The sequence below is a fragment of the Macaca fascicularis genome, chromosome 6, assembly GCF_037993035.2.
Source record: "Macaca fascicularis isolate 582-1 chromosome 6, T2T-MFA8v1.1".
NCBI lineage: Eukaryota > Metazoa > Chordata > Mammalia > Primates > Cercopithecidae > Macaca > Macaca fascicularis.
The window spans coordinates 186,599,820-186,616,666 of NC_088380.1; the positions used below are offsets into that span (position 1 = coordinate 186,599,820).

Consider the following 16,847-nt stretch of genomic DNA (forward strand, 5'->3'; position numbering starts at 1 on the left):
TGTAAACAAAATTGTACTTTGGGGAACATTTCAGAAACAGACCAGTGCTATGGAGTATAAGAAAACTGATGCACCTCAGCCGGATGTGAAGGAAGAGGAAGAAGAGAAGGAAGAGGAAAAGGACAAGGGAGATGAGGAGGAGGAAGGAGAAGAGAAACTTGGTAAGAAATAGAGTCCAGAAAATCTGCTTTAAGCCAAGACCCTACGATGTCGTTAAACCTTTACAGTCAAGTTAAAGATTGTTTTTAGCCAGGCATGGTGGCTCAAGCCTGTAATCCTAGCACTTTGGGAGGTTGCAGCAGGAAAATCGCTTGAGCCCAGGAGTTTAAGGCTGTAGTCAGCCAGGATAGTGCCACTGTACTCCAGCTGAGCAACAGAGTGAGGTCCTCTCTCTCTCTTTTTTATGTTTATTTTGTATGTATGTATGTATGTATTTATTTATTTTGAGATGAAGTCTCGCTCTGTTGCCCAGGCTGGAGTGCAGTGGTGCGATCTCGGCTCACTGCACGCTCCGCCTCCTGGGTTGACACCATTCTCCTGCCTCAGCCTCCCAAGTAGCTGGGACTATAGGCGCCCGCCACTATGCCTGGCTAACTTTTTTGTATTTTTAGTAAAGACAGGGTTTCGCCGCATTATCCAGGATGGTCTCGATCTCCTGACCTCATGATCCACCCACCTCGGCCTCCCAAAGTGCCAGGATTACAGACGTGAGCCACTGCGCCCATCCTCTGTTTTTATTTTTTAAGACATGGTCCCACTCTGTCACTCAGGTTGGAATGCAATGGCACAATCACAGTTCACCACAGCCTCGAACTTATAGGCTCAAGTGATCCTCCTACCTCAGCCTCCCCCGTCCCCAAGTAGCTGGGACCACATGCCCAGCTGATTTATTATTTATTTATTTATTTGATGTGGTCTGGCCCTGTTGCCTAGGCTGGAGTGCAGTGGTGTGATCTTGGTTCACTGCAGCCTTTGCCTCCCGGATTCAAGCGATTCTCCCACCTGGGCCTCCCAAAGTGTTGGGATTACAGGCGTGAGCCACCACACCCAGCGAGATCCTGTCTCTTAAAAAAAAAATTATTGACCAGGCACGGTGGTTCACACCTGTAATTCCAGCACTTTGGGAGGCTGAGGCGAGTGGATCATGAGGTCAGGAGATCGAAACCATCCTGGCTAACACGGTAAAACCCCGTCTCTTCTAAAAATACAAAAATTTAGCCGGGCGTGGTGGCGGGTGCCTGTAGCCCCAGCTCCTTGGGAGGCTGAGGCAGGAGAACCGCTTGAACCTGGAGGCAGAGGTTGCAGTGAGCTGAGATCGCGCCACTGCACTCCAGCCTGGGTTGACAGAGCGAAACTCCGTCTCAAGAAAAAAAAAAGTGTTGTAGATCTAGAGATTTGTTCTAATGCTAATGTGTAATCACCAAAAATAGTCAGGTTTTGCTCAGTTGTTTAACTTTTGTCTCAGAAGAGAAACAGAAAAGTGATGCTGAAGAAGATGGTGGCACTGTCAGTCAAGAGGAGGAAGACAGAAAACCTAAAGCAGAGGTAAAGGAAAGGGGTCACACATTCTGTTTTTCCAAGTTTAAGGTACATTTATTTAAAGGGAATATTTTAATAGGGTAGTTTACAGTGGCTTATGGCAGTAAAAATTCTGTTAAAACCAATTTTGTTGAAGTGGAATTCTTTGTGATACTGGTCAGTGTTTTGTTTGATAATCTGAAGCTACGTCTGCCTCTCCAAAGTATCTTTTTAGCTGAAAATGATTTTCTGGAATAAGCAGAAGGTTGTAGGGGGATAATAAAATGCTTGCTAAGAAGGAAACTTCGGGTCATTAACAGTCTATTTGCCTCTCCTCACAGTGCCCTGAAAAGTATTTCTTATACAAATCACTGTGTTCTAAACTTTTTGTCCCCGTTATCCATAGATTGGTTCATTCATTCATTTACCTGATGTGTGTTGAGTGCCCATTTTGTTGCAGGCATTGTCAGTGAATAAGACAGACAAAGATACCCTGCCTTTAGGGAGCTGATATTCTACTTGGGGGAAACAGGCAGTGAGCAGTAAACATTGTAAGGAAGTAAACAACACAGCATATTAGGAAGTGAGAAACTATGAAAAATTAAAACAGGAAAAAGTATTAAAAGTGCTAGAGGTAGGGCGGGTCACCATGTTAAAAACCTTACTCGAAAGATGACACTGGACCAAAGACTTGAAAGAGATAGAGAACTTTTCCATGGGGATGTAAGTGGGAAGAGCATTCCAGGCAGAGAGAACAGCCAGTATTGAGAGCCTAAAGTGGTCTACAAAGCCAGTATTGTGAGTGGACAGACAGAGTGGAGAAGAGAAGGGTGGAGAAGGCTCCGGGTTAGACAGGCTGTTGTGTGGACTTGGCTTTCCCTCCTAGTGAAGCAGGCAACCATCACAGGCTACTGGACACAGTTGTCACAGGATGATGACTATCTGCTGTGTTTCCTATATACCAGTGAGAATCAGGGAGACCAGTTAGGAGGTTCCTGTAATCATCTAGGAAAGATATGGTGGCCCCAAAAAGGGTGACAGGAGAGGAACAGAGGGTATGAGAACTAGTTGGGGTTCTGGATCTTGGTTTTGTGGTGGATTGGATAGATATATAGAGTATGAGAGAAAGGGAACAGTCATTGTACCATTGCCCACTAAAGTCCTTCCCCCAGCACCTCTGTGTCTCAGTCTGGTCTCTCCTGGAAAGCTCTTCTCAGGTTTTACTTCCAGCTACAACTCTGCCTTCCTATTAATAAAGGTCATTGCTATCTGTATCTTTTGTATATTTTCAATGGATATGTTCTGTCTTAACTAGAATGCAGTTCTTTTTTTTTTTTTTTTTTTTTTTTTGAGACGGAGTCTCGCTCTGTCACCCAGGCTGGAGTGCAGTGGCCGGATCTCAGCTCACTGCAAGCTCCGCTTCCCGGGTTTACGCCATTCTCCTGCCTCAGCCTCCCCAGTAGCTGGGACTACAGGCGCCCGCCACCTCGCCCGGCTAGTTTTTTGTATTTTTTAGTAGAGACGGGGTTTCACCGTATTAACCAGGATGGTCTCGATCTCCCGACCTCGTGATCCGCCCGTCTCGGCCTCCCAAAGTGCTGGGATTACAGGCTTGAGCCACCGCGCCCAGCCCTAGAATGCAGTTCTTAAAAGTAGAGACCATGTTTCCCCCAAACTCCCTCACATGTTAAAAAGTTGCTGGCGCATTTAAAAAAAAAAAGGAGTATTTTCATAGGGTAATTTACAATCTTAGCAACTTGTGATAGAGTACAAAGAGCAGCAGCCTTGGAGTCAGTCTACTTGGATAGTCTTCCATCTTCATGAATCCTTGGTTTCTTACCCTCAGACTGGGGCGAGTGTGCGATAGGCCAGTAGATTGTTTGGGATTAAGCAAGATTAAGAAATCACTTAAGCAAGATGAAGAAACCACAGTGTCTGATCCCTTTTTAAGAATATGTTTATGGGTTAGATTGAGAAAAGTGTATGCTTATAGAAAACAATGAAGACTAAACTGAAGTAGGAATAATTCCACCACCTCTGAGACAACCATTCTTCTTGGTGCATTTTCTTCTAATCATTTTTCTCATTTTTTCCTCAAATAAGTTACCCTCAGCCTGGCTGATCTTGAAAATATGGTGAACTTTTATTATGTTTTAAATGTGCTAATTATAGTGAATTTCTTTTCTTTTCAATCAATAGGAGGATGAAATTTTGAACAGATCACCAAGAAACAGAAAGCCACGAAGAGAGTGAAACAATCTTAAGAGCTTGATCTGTGATTTCCTCTCCCTACCCCCTGCAAGAGTGGTCCTAGGAGAGGACCTGGCACACCTTAGATTGAAATTCAGAAAACTTCAAGACATCACCATCAGCAGGCTCCAGTTGAACACTAGTCTGTGTAACTTTAAACATCTAGCAGTAAATACTTGCAGTTGTGATATAAAGGACCCTGTTTCTGTAGAAAAGAAAACATTTAACATAATGGTTGTGAAATGTAACATGAAGCAAACTAACTTCTTTTTTTTTTTTTTTTTTAACATCTTTGTTTTTTAAAATAGAATGATAGAACTTTGCCAGTCTTTAAGATCTTGGCTTAATTTAATGTATTAATCTGTTTGTGCAAACATAATACCACCATTTAAAAATGTTAGGGAGATGAGTTGCAGTTTTTATAATAGATTTTTTTTAAAGTTTGGTATTGTAAAACATTCACATCTCTGTCCCTCAAAATTGATAATCACGTTTAAAGTGCAGTCATTTGTGGTTATAATCTTGTTTTGTTTGCTTCCATTACTCAGTTCCTCCTAAGGAAATTGAGGAGAGGAACTGAATAGAAGCCCAAATTTATATAAAAGTTGCGTTTAAGTTGTATTAAAAATAGATACATAAGAAAAAAAATCTTTCACTTGATGTTGGTTAGACCAGAAAGCGCGTGTGTTCTGTAGCTCAGTTCCCAGACAGCTTTGCAGGTAGTGGAGGAGGTGGCTTCATGTGGCACTTGGGCATTCATACTCCACTTGGGAGGGTCAGGCTGTGGCCTTCTGGAGCAGGTGGCTTGGTAAGGAACGCTAGCAGGGCATGGCACGTGAGCTCCGGAGTAGATGTCTTCATCACTTCTTCCACTGTGTTGACACTGTTTTCCTTACCTATTTCCTCAAATCCCCAGCTTTCTCCTCTGCTATGCATTTTCTTCACAGTGCAGCTTGCAGTCCGTTGCTGAAAATGATTATAAGCCCTGCATAATGTTAAGCTTTATTGTGATTACGTGTATGTTTCTTCTTTCTTTTAAGCAGACCCATACCTTTCCAGGGTCAAAGTACAGAATAGAATACAATCTTTGATTTTTATCCATTTCTTTTACTCTGTGTAAAGACTTTAGAAGTCTAATTCACAGGCGAGCCAATACAGAATTGACTGCAGTTGAACAGACTAGAAGTATTTGTGGGAGGAATGACATGAAGCATGAGTTATCTGATTTTTTTTTGTAGCTGCTAAATATTTTAAGCCTTCATTTGCAATTCATGTAACAGTTGTGTCATAAATTACACAATAAAGCAGTCCTGTTCAAATTTTTTTTTAAATGTGGCTTGTAGAATTTTTTAAAAAGTGATCTTAGGTTTTTTCATGCGGAATGCAGATGGGTGCTATCAGAGCCTCTCCCACACCACTATAGTGTAATAATGTTATTATTACTCTACACTGAAACGTATTCAGAGTTAGATGTTATTTTAGCTTTAGTTGTTCTTTAGAGGCTTTCAAATGTACCGATGATACTGTTTCTTGCACTGATTATATAAACACTCCACAGTGTTTATATTGGGAAGATATTGGGAAGGAAATATATTTGTAAAAGATGAAGGCTGTATGTATTTTTTTTTCTTTTTAAACTGGTTCACTTAAATTCTTTAGAGGATGGGATGTATTTTTCTTGCTGAATGTTCAGTGCTTTTTCCTTTTCATTTGTTGTTCTGTGGTCACACTATGACCTTAGCTACATAGCAGACTTTCCCAGATGTATTGATTACAAATAAACAGTTGTTACTTAGCAAGACCTGAAAATATGTCTGCAGGTTTCTCCTTGAAGCAAATGTGTGGGATCATTGCATTTCCAGAAATCTGCCTCCTTCACCCTCCGTTGACAGTATATGTCATGCCTCACTTTCTTCTAGCTGAGCTTTAAATCATTAGAGCTTAAATTGTCAGATCGTTCATTGCCTTTCCAGGGTTATTTAGTAAAGTTTGTTCAAAACAAAAATGCCTTTTCTGGGTTCTTTTTTCAGTTTTATTTTGAAGGTCCAGCTTCCTGATTAAATGTCTGACATATTAATGAATGACCAGCAGCAGCTTTCAGCTCTTAAAAAGACACTTATATTATGATTTTACATGCTGGTTACCTGTTCCATTGTTGTCAAATGCCCACTCTCCATCAGATGTGTTCCTCTATTTTCTTGTCCACAAAGTACTCCTCACTTTTCAATTTGTCACGTTACTAAATGGTGTTACATTAAAGCCCTGTGTTAAGTGTCTGCTTTTGACTGAATTTCTTGATAGTAACCTTCAATGTGTGTGTGTTACTATGTTCAAGTGGGTTGATCTTCCTTTAATTGGCCACTATGTGAAAGTTCAATAATATGCAGAAACTATTATGGACAGTGAAATAATGATTTTGTCTCACCACATGAGTTTGATGCAGTCTTTTATGTTTAGCCCTTTCCTCTTCCTGCCCACATGATTGCAGTGCAGTAGTTTCTGTTGCATAATAGTGTGGACAGCAGCTCAGAAAAGGAGTGAATGCTACTGGTAATTTGTAGATAATATTCTTTAAGACTTGGGGGAACCATTGAACTTTGAAATGTTTATTAGAAAATTCTTTGTTCAGAATCAGACTCCATATTTTACGTATACTTAAATACTTCAGGGATATTGTTGAAAGCCCAGTTTTTTTATGTGCTATTAAATTTTTAGGTTACATACTGAAGAAAAGTATGTACACAGAATGTAGTGCTCCTAGTTACTATTTTTTCTGTTAATGAAATAGTTTAATTCTGGTGTAAAAGTTCTATGTTTGAATGCTAAAAAAAAAAAAAAGCTGGACTGCATTATGGCACTTTTGCCTTGGTGGCCCACCTTCTCCATTTGAAACATTAGTATTTGTATTTTTCTGCTGCGTTTGTATGAAGACATACTTGACTGTTCTCTTGATTTTAAAATAAAACCTCATGGGCTAAAAAGCTAGAGTAACAAATGTTTGAGCTACTGATGGTGTATCTCAGTGTGCAGCCTCCTGCCACCTCCTGCTTAACCTTTTAGCAATTAGAGTGCCAATATCTAGAGTTCCTGATATCCTTTGGCATCACACTACCTAGTTTTAGTACTAACACTGTTTCATTGCTCCAGTCCCTCTATTCCCCCTTGCCTATTAGTTTTAATTATGGGGCATAATTTGTCTTGGTTTGGTTTTGTTGAGTAACTCAGTTTTATCTAAAGGACCAATGTATTTGGCCGGGCGCGGTGGCTCATACCTGTAATCGCAGGACTTTGGGAGGGCGAGGTAGGCAGATCACCTGAGGTTGGGAGTTGGAGACCAGCCTGACCAACATGGAGAAACCCCGTCTCTACTGAAAATACAAAAATTGCCGGGCGTGGTGGCTCATGCCTGTAATCCCAGCTACTCGGGAGGCTGAGGCAGGAGAATCGCTTGAACCGGAAGGCGGAGGTTGCAGTGAAACGTCATCCTTTGCATTTCCAGTTCCCTCTAATGGAGCTGGACTCCTGCATGCTTTTGCTCACATCTTCTGGACTTTTTTAAAAAGTAGTGAGTAATACTGCACTTTTGAAACTTGCTCGGGCTTTTATAAATAGGTGGAAACTGACTACCAGTGATTCGGGATGGTGCAAGAGGAAACTACCAGCTCACTAGACGATTCTGACCAATTATGGGGCTGGATACAAGGAATAAGGTCAAAGTAAAACGGCTGAAGTTAAAATAGCATGGTTACTTAGAGTTCATCAAAGTCGAAATTTGAAAGATAAAAAGAAAGCTCTCTGTACCGCCAGGTGGGCGACGGGGACGGGCCAGCTGCGCCGCACCCGCCTGCCGGATTCCCGTTTCCTCGGGGGAGCCGGAAGGACCTGCCTTCAGCGGGCGACGTGCAGGAAACCAATAGCCGCCTCTTGGACGGACTCCTGTCAGTCACGCTTAGCCCCGCCCCCAGGACTAAGGCCCGCCCAGGGGCTTCCCTCCGCCCTTCGCTTGAGAGTTCCTTTTAAATACAGCTCTGGAGCCCGAGCGCGCCTCTTGCGTGCTCGTCCCCACGCCCTCGGGCGGCCGGTCCTTCCTTCTCTGATTGGCCGGGGCCCCTGCTCATCAGCCGTGACGCACTAGGTCTCTTACCAAGGCCCCGCCTTCTTCCGAGAGGCCCGAAAACAATTTTAAGATGGCGGCCGCGGAGGTAGCGCGGAAAACAATGGGGCCGGGGCGGTGGGGACAGGCCGAGGCTTGAGGTGGGCAGCAAGCGCCGGCTGGGGGTCGGGCCGAGCGGGGCAGGAGGAAAACCCGCCGCCGCGCGCGAGCCCGCTCCGCTACCCTCGGGGGCATGGCGCGGCCGTGAGGCGTACAGAGGTAGCCGCGGGGAGCGAAGCCCGCAGTGCCAGCCGGCCCCGAGAGGCCCGGCCCCGGGCCCGGCCCGTGCAGCCCGCGGCCCATGGTGCTGCCCACCTGCCCCATGGCGGAGTTCGCGCTGCCGCGGCACAGCGCGGTCATGGAGCGCCTTCGCCGGCGCATCGAGCTGTGCCGGCGCCACCACAGCACCTGCGAGGCCCGCTACGAGGCCGTGTCGCCCGAGCGCCTGGAGCTGGAGCGCCAGCACACCTTCGCCCTGCATCAGCGCTGCATCCAGGCCAAGGCCAAGCGCGCCGGCAAGCACAGGCAGCCGCCCGCCGCCCCGGCCCCGCCGCCCGCCGCCCCGGCCCCGGCGCCCGCCGCCGCCGCCGCCGCCCCGCGCCTGGACGCCGCTGACGGCCCCGAGCACGGCCGCCCGGCCACGGTGAGTAGGGCGCGGGAAGGCGCTTGTCGGGGCGGCAGCCCCCTCTCCCGAAAACGCTTCCTCTGACGAGGATCGGGCCGCTGGGAGACTTCCCCAGGCATCCGCGACTCCTGGATCTGGCTGGAGGGAGGGGAACATGGCAGGGAGCTGAGAGGTTGTCATCTTCGGGAAGTAGCACGGTGGCGTTACTTTGGGAAAACAGCATCGTGAGGGCCTTGCAGGAGGCCCGACCTGGGAAGGCTGGCGAACGCTAACCGGAGGGTGTTTCTTCCAGACTTGATTTCAGGATGTTGAGATCTTTATTCGAAATAGACTAGCATTCGAGTTGCCTGTGATGGAGGGAGTTCCTGCACCGTAGGCCTGGCCTCATTTATTCTGCAAATGTTTATTGGGTCCTTGCCCTTTACAAGATCCTGTGCTGTAAGCAGGGTCAGGGCTTTCTTATGGAAATAAGTCGGCCTTCGGTTGACCAACTCAAACTTCTCTGAATGGAAAATCAAGAAATCTGTGGAAAACTTAGTAAAACGTTCAGTGAGTTGCATATGAGTATTCCTTGTTTAGGTAGCCTGAACTTTGTGAACTTGAGATTCCTGCAATATTATTGACAATTCTAGTTTTAATTTATCAGGCCTGTTTAAAATCTCTAATGATGTTAGATTGTTGGTCAGTTATTACTCCCTTTGGGCTCTCAGTAAATGTTCCTGAAATTTGTTGGTTAGAGGTTTTTCTCCCTGAAACAGATTCACAAAAGAGACAAGATTTTTCAACGGTTGTCTTGGGGATTTTAGTTTAAAACAAATGTTAAAATCTAATTTGTTCTGTGTATTTTTAAATTCATACCTTTATTATCTCTCACCTGGGCTATTGCAGTGCCCGTCCCTAGCTAACTAACGAGTCTTTAGGCATCTAGTTTCTTTCTCTCTTCCTCTCGAAATGCTAGAAATCCTTCTATTGCTTGAAGGGATGAAGTTCAGAGTCTTTGGTTTGGCAATTGGGACCAGTCCTAACCTATCTTTTAATGTCTCTCACAGGTCCTCTGCTCTGGTTGAATTATATTTCTCATTCTCTTCTCCACTAGCCTTGATTGCTGGGCTAGAAGGGAAAAAACCACTCAGATTTCCTTGCTTATTGTATCAACTGGTCAAGGCTTCTCATCTTCGCTTTTGTCATCTGTAAACTAGGGGCATGTTGGGCTTATTATCTCCCAGTGTTCTTTCCCCGCCCTCCTCTCACTCTGTTGCCCAGGCTGGAGTGCAGAGGCACAGTCATGTCTCACTGCAGCCTCAACCTCCCTGGCTCAAGACTCCTCAATCCTTCCGCCTCAGCCTCCTGAGTAACTGGGACCACAGTTGCACACCACCACGCCTGGCTAAATAAAAAAAGTTTTTTTTCTGTTAGATATGGGGGTCTCATTATATTGCCTAGGCTGGTCTTGAACTCCTGGGCTCAAGTGATCCTTTCTTCCAGCTTGGCCTCTCAAAGTACTGAGGTTATAGGCATGAGCCACCTCACCCTGCCACCCCCAGGGTTCTTTTAAAAATAAAAAGAAAGGAGTGTGGACTTGAAAATACAGTATTTCATACATTTAAAGACTGCCTGTGGGACCCTCCTTCATGCCTTTCAGAATCCTGCCACCCTGCCAGTCCCAGCTTATCTCTTTCTTCTGCCTTAAAGCTAGTTCCTGAGCACCCTAACTCACAGCAGTAAGAATCTCCTTTGTCAAAACATTTAGGAAACATATTGTCTATGCTATTTATTTTATTTATGTGTTTATTTATTTTGAGACGGCGTCTTGCCCTGTCGCCCAGGCTGGAGTGCAATGGCGCGATCTTGGCTCACTGCAACCTCCGCCTCCCGGGTTCAAGCGATTCTCCTGCCTCAGCCTCCCTACTAGCTGGGACTACAGGTGCTGGCCACCACGCCCAGCTAATAATTTTTATATTTTTAGTAGAGATGGGGTTTCACCATGTTGGCCAGGCTGGTCTCAAACCCCTGACCTCAGATAATCCACCCGCCTCAGCCTCTCAAAGTGCTGGGATTACAGGCGTGAGCCACCGCGCCTGACCTATTTATGTTTTTTGAGACGGAGTCTTGCCTTGTCGCCCAGGCTGGAGTGCAGTGGTGATCTCTGCTCACTGCAACCTCTGCCTCAGCAATTCTCCTGCCTCAGCTTCCTGAGTAGCTGGGATTACAGGCACACACCACCACACTCGGCTAATTTTTGTATTTTTAGTAGAGACGGGGTTTCTCTGTGTTGGCCAGGCTGGTCTCGAACCCCTGACCTTGTGATCCACCCACCTTGGCCTCCGAAAGTGCTGGGATTACAGGTGTGAGCCACTGTGCCCAGCCTGTGCTATTTATTTTTAGCACATGGTCACTTATTACTTTAGGTCGAATCTTTCCAACTAGACTGTCAGCTCTTGGAGGCAGGGAGGGCTTGGGCTTACAGTTGGGTAGTGCACATCTTAGGTGTATCTTAAGTGCCTGTTTGTTGAGTTATTGATACAAACTTGGTAGTGCTTTACTCAGTAATCTCTCCTCCTATACACTGACCTCAAGCAAGATGATGTAACTTCATGAGCCTCCTTTCATGGCTCAAGAGTAACAACTCTTGTAAGGCCTTTTTTTTTTTTTTTTAAAGGAGTCTTGCTTTGTCACTAGACTGGAGTGCAGTGGCGCCATCTCAGCTCACTGCAACCTCCACCTCCCAGGTTCAAGCAGTTCCCCTGCCTCAGCCCCCCAAGTAGCTGGGATTACAGACATGAGCCACCACGCTCGGCCTGTGTTAGGAAGGACTTTTAAGAGTAGTTTGTGGTCATTGCAATTGAAGGAAATAATGAAAGCTCATAAAAATCATAGTTTTATACACAAATAGTTGCCTTGAACCCTCCTTAGAAAGTATATTAGTGGGGGCTGGGCGCAGTGGTTCACTCCTGTAAATCCCAGCACTTTGGGAGGCAGAGGCGGGCGGATCACCTGAGGTCAGGAGTTCAAGACCAGCCTGGCCAACATGGTGAAACCCCGTCTCTACTAAAAATACAAAAATTAGCTGGGCATGTGATGTGCGCCTGTGGTCCCAGCTACACAGGAGGCTGAGGGAGGAGAATCACTTGAACCTGGGAGATGGAGGTTACAGTGAGCCGAGATCGTGCCACTGCACTCCAGCCTGGGCAACAGAGGAAGACTCTGTCTCAAATAAAAATAAAAAATAAAAATTAAAATTAAAAAAAAACGTATATTAGTAATGATTCAATTTTGTTTTAAAGTTATTCTAAGAATTTAGACCCTGTTTGATTTTTTTTTCAGTCCTGAGTCAGTGGAGGAAACTGGGCATGCTGTTTGAAGAGAAATTAATTCTGAGTGTGTTAGAATTTGAATCTAATTTGTCAGTCATTCCTTTTAATGTCAGAGCTTAATCAGATGTGCCATGTTAAGGTGATGTCTTTTTATCACATTAAACCTTGATCTATGGATTTCTTGAGTTTAAACTCTACAGTTGGATGTGCTTTTCTGTGTCTCTGCTAGGAAGAGGGACCCTTTCCACTTGGACTCCGAGTTACTCTAGCTGATCTCTTTGGTCTTGGAATGGGGTCGTAGGAGTAGAAGATGAGTGTCATTAAGAAAACAGTGGCTCCTTCAATTCGGGGGGAAGAGAGCCCTTGAGTGTGTAGGACTTTGGCTTGGAGAAAACAGCTTTGCGCACACAGATGGAAAGAAGGTATCTCTTAGTCATTGTTATTTTTGACAACTCCATGTATTTGGTCTCATTAATATTTCTTACATAAGGAATATTATAAGTTCTTAATTTTTTTCCAAGTGAACTGTATACTTTTTGGCAGTCATTTCAAAGTTACTTCACCAGCAGCCCATTTGTACAACTGAGAAGAGATCAGATTTACTGCTAGAGTTTACTTGACTTCAGGTTATTGTTTTCTCAGGATATCCCACCACAGCAAATTCTTAGCTACTATCAGCTTAGTCTGTTAGAGATGAATCAGAAACACTGTTTCAGGCTTTTTCTCTATTCTAATTTTCTTTTTTTCTTTTTCTTTTTCTTTTTTTTTGAGATGGAGTCTCGCTCTGTCACCCAGGCTGGAGTGCAGTGGCGTGATCTCAGCTCACTGCAAGCTCCGCCTCCCGGGTTCACGCCATTCTCCTGCCTCAGCCTCCTGAGTAGCTGGGACTACAGGTGCTTGCCACCACACCCGGCTAATTTTTTGTATGTTTTTAGTAAAGACGGGGTTTCACCATGTTAGCCAGGATGGTCTCCATCTCCTGACCTGGTGATCTGCCCGCCTCGGCCTCCCAAAGTGCTGGGATTAAAGGCGTGAGCCACCATGCCTGGCTTCTAATTTTCAAGGAATGAGTCTATTAGGTTTTCATTTTTTTCCCCTTTTTCTTGAAACAGGGTCTGGCTCTGTCACCCAGTGGCGCCATAGTGGGGCACTGCAGCCTTGAACTCCTGGGCTCCAGGGGTCCTCCCACCTCAGCCTCCTGAGTAGCTGGGACTACAGGTGTGCACCACCACGCCCGGCTAGGTTTTAAAGTTTTGTGTAGAGATGGGTGTGAGCCACCTTGCCTGGCCGGAAGTTGCTTTTCTTACTTAGTTTTAGGTGTGTGAAGTTTGTCTCTTTTTTAACCTTTTATTTGTAAATAATGTCAAACTTAGAGAAAAGCTCTAAGCTTGGTACAAAGAACATCTGGATACGCACTACCTAGATTTACCTGTTGTCACTGTTGTGCCCCATTTGCCGTATCATTTGCACGTTCTCTCTCTCCCACTCTCTGCCTCTTTCTCTCTCTCTCAAACTTTTATTCTCTGAACCATCTGAGAGTGTGCTGCACACCTCATAGCTCTCTGCTCCCAAACACCCCATGTGTACCTTTTAAGAGTTAAGAAAGCTGTTAATTTTGTAGACCATGGCCGGGTGCGGTGGCTCAAGCCTGTAATCCCAGCACTTTGGGAGGCCGAGGCGGGTGGATCACGAGGTCAGGAGATCGAGACTATCCTGGCTAACATGGTGAAACCCCGTCTCTACTAAAAATACAAAAAACTAGCCGGGCGTGGTGGCGGGCGCCTGTAGTCTCAGCTACTTGGGAGGCTGAGGCAGGAGAATGGCGTGAACCCGGGAGGCGGAGCTTGCAGTGAGCCGAGATCACATGCCACTGCACTCCAGCCTGGGCGACAGAGCGAGACTCCGTCTCAAAAAAAAAAAAATAAATAAAATTTTGTAGACCAAAAGCATGCAAGAATTACAAAATAACAAATTTTTCCAGGAAGTAGATATTTCTGAATATAAAACAGATACTGTACTGTAATCATATGGGGTAGGTTTTTTTTGTTTTTTTTTTTTGAGACGGAGTCTCGTGCTGTCGCCCAGGCTGGAGTGCAGTGGCGTGATCTCGGCTCACTGCAACCTCCGCCTCCAGGGTTCACGCCATTCTCCTGCCTCAGCCTCCCAAGTAGCTGGGACTACAGGCGCCCGCCGCCGCGCCCGGCTAATTTTTTGCATTTTTAGTAGAGATGGGGTTTCACCAGGTTAACCATGATGGTCTCAATCTCCTGACCTCGTGATCTGCCCGCCTCGGCCTCCCAAAGTGCTGGGATGACAGGCGTGAGCCACCGTGCCCGGCCTGGGTAGTTTTTGTTAAAAAGTTCATCAGTGTGGCTTTAGGATCTCATTTCTTCCTGTAATGCCTGAGACCTTGTCTAGAACGCTCTTTCCTTTTTTGTCTTCCATATCTCCCTTCCCAACTGAGTCTTTCCCTTCAGCTTGAAATTATGAACAAATATTCTCCACACTGACAAGTCCTGTGTTTTCTTTTTTTTTTTTTTTTTGGAGACGGAGTCTCGCTCTGTCGCCCAGGCTGGAGTGCAGTGGCCGGATCTCAGCTCACTGCAAGCTCCGCCTCCCGGGTTCACACCATTCTCCTGCCTCAGCCTCCCGAGTAGCTGGGACTACAGGCGCCCGCCACCTCGCCCGGCTAGTTTTTTGTATTTTTTAGTAGAGACGGGGTTTCACTGTGTTAGCCAGGATGGTCTCGATCTCCTGACCTCGTGATCCGCCCGTCTCGGCCTCCCAAAGTGCTGGGATTACAGGCTTGAGCCATCGCGCCCGGCCAACAGTCCTGTGTTTTCTCACTGTCGAAATAGTTCCATATTCTTCCTTCCCTTTGCCCTTCCCACTTGAACTTCTCATTTACTCATTGGCCCATGGTAATATGCCTTCCACCTCTTCTATTCCTCTGAAGTTGCCTCCATGAAGGACACCAAGGATGGATTTGCCAAATTCATTGGCATCTTTTTTTTTTTTTTTTTTTGAGACAGGGTCTCACTCTGTTGCCTAGGCTGGAGTGCAGTGGCACCATTATGGCTTATTACAGACTCAACATCCCAGGCTCAAGTGATCCTCCCACCACAGCCTCCTGAGTAGCTACAGGCATGAGCCACCACACCCAGCCTCATTGGTATCTTAGTCATCATTCTTCATGACTTCTTCCTTTTCTTAGCTTCTCTCTTCTGATTTCCTTTTCAGCTTTCTGACTTTTTTTCTCTGTCTCCTTCCTATTTTCGCTTATTAATTCATACAGCAAATATGTGAGTGCCTGCTGTAGGCCAGAGTGCAATCAGCCCTCCATATCTGTGCATTCTGCATCTGCGGATTCAACCAATTGTAGATAGAAAATATTTTTGAGGAAAAAACAGTTAAAAAATAACAATACAACAATTAACACAAATTTTAAAATGCAGCTGGGCATGTTGGCTTATGCCTGTAATCTCAGAACTTTTGGGAGGCTGCAGTGGAAGGGTAGCTTGAACTCAGGAGTTTTAGGCCAGCCTGAGCAATATAACAAGACTTCATCTCTAGAAGAGAAGAGAAGAGAAGAGAATGGATAAAAATAAAAATATAGCTGGGTATGGTGGCTCACACCTGTAATTCCAGCACTTGGGGAGGCCAAAGCTGGTGGATTTCTTGAGCCCAGGAATTCGAGACCAGCCTGAGCAGCCTAGTGAGATGTCATCTCTATAAAGGTGCAGTAGCATGCACCTATGTTCTCAGCTCCTTGGGAGACCGAGATAGTAGGATCGTGTGGGACTGGGAGGTAAAGGCTGCAGCGAGCTATGATTGTACCACTGCACTTTAGCCCCTGGGTGACATCAAGACCCTGCCTCAAAAATAAATTAAAAAATAAAAATATGACATTTACATAGCATTTCTGTCATACGAAGTATTATAAGTAATCTAGAGGTGATTTAAAGTATACAGGAGGATGTGTATATATTATTTGCAAATACTAGGCCATTTTATATAAGGGACTTGAGCGTCCTTGGATTTTGGTATCCTGGTGGAGCTGGGCAAGGGTCTTAGAACCAATTCCCCATGGATACCAAGGGAACTACTGTATACAGTAGTGAATAGAACAAATTAAAATTCTTCTCTCGGCCGGGCGCGGTGGCTCAAGCCTGTAATCCCAGCACTTTGGGAGGCCGAGACGGGCGGATCACGAGGTCAGGAGATCGAGACCATCCTGGCTAACACAGTGAAACCCCGTCTCTACTAAAAATACAAAAACTTAGCCGGGCGAGGTGGCGGGCGCCTGTAGTCCCAGCTACTCGGGAGGCTGAGGCAGGAGAATGGCGTAAACCCGGGAGGCGGAGCTTGCAGTGAGCTGAGATCCGGCCACTGCACTCCAGCCTGGGCGGCAGAGCAAGACTCCGTCTCAAAAAAAATAAAATAAAATAAAATAAAATAAAATAAAATTCTTCTCTCATGGGGAAAGAGGAGATCAATAATTTTAAGTTAATTTTGTTATAATAAGTGCTAAGCAAAAATTAAAGGCAGAGTAATGTGATACTAAATGACAGTAGTAGCTTAAGATGTCTTGATTTGAGCTTGATAATTGAGAGGCTGTCAGTCAGCTGAAAGTCTTAGAACATTCCAGTTAGAGAGAACCACCAGTACAAAGTGTCTGGGGCCGGACCCTTCTGCGCTGGCGTGAAGAACAGAAAGCAGGCCAGTGTGTCTGGAGTAGCGTGGCACGGAGGGCCAGATCAAGTGTGGTGGGAAGCAGTAGCAGGATGGGGAGCAGAAGCATGATGTGATCCAACTTAGGTTTTTTTTTTCCTTTTTTGAGGCAGAGTCTCGCTCTGCTGCCCAGGCTGGAGTGCAGTGGCACCATCTCAGCTCACTGCAAGCTCTGCCTCCCGGGTTCACGCCATTCTCCTGCCTCAGCCTCCCAAGTAGGTGGGACTACAGGTGCCCGCCACCACGCCCAGCTAAT

General features: G+C 45.6%; 2 protein-coding genes across 11 annotated transcripts in view; both read left to right on the forward strand.

Annotated features, from left to right (window-relative positions):
• CANX (calnexin) overlaps positions 1-6,044 on the forward strand; it is a 33,782-nt gene extending 27,738 nt beyond the window's left edge. For 6 of the 10 annotated variants that reach the window (XM_065545950.1, XM_065545951.1, XM_015452368.3 and 3 more), the window contains 3 exons: positions 35-161; positions 1,466-1,545; positions 3,718-6,044. In XM_065545950.1, the coding sequence (XP_065402022.1) occupies positions 35-161; positions 1,466-1,545; positions 3,718-3,771 (261 nt within the window). In that variant the 3' untranslated portion in view covers positions 3,772-6,044. The remainder of the gene's footprint in view (positions 1-34; positions 162-1,465; positions 1,546-3,717) is intronic. The other 4 variants (XM_073995005.1, XM_073995004.1, XM_045395062.2 and 1 more) reach the window with 1 other exon arrangement.
• Positions 6,045-8,073: 2,029 nt separating this feature from the next.
• Positions 8,074-16,847, forward strand: part of MAML1 (mastermind like transcriptional coactivator 1) — a 53,830-nt gene continuing 45,056 nt past the window's right edge. The window contains exon 1 of the mRNA XM_045395060.3: positions 8,074-8,564. Within this exon, the coding sequence (XP_045250995.2) occupies positions 8,223-8,564 (342 nt within the window). The 5' untranslated portion in view covers positions 8,074-8,222. The remainder of the gene's footprint in view (positions 8,565-16,847) is intronic.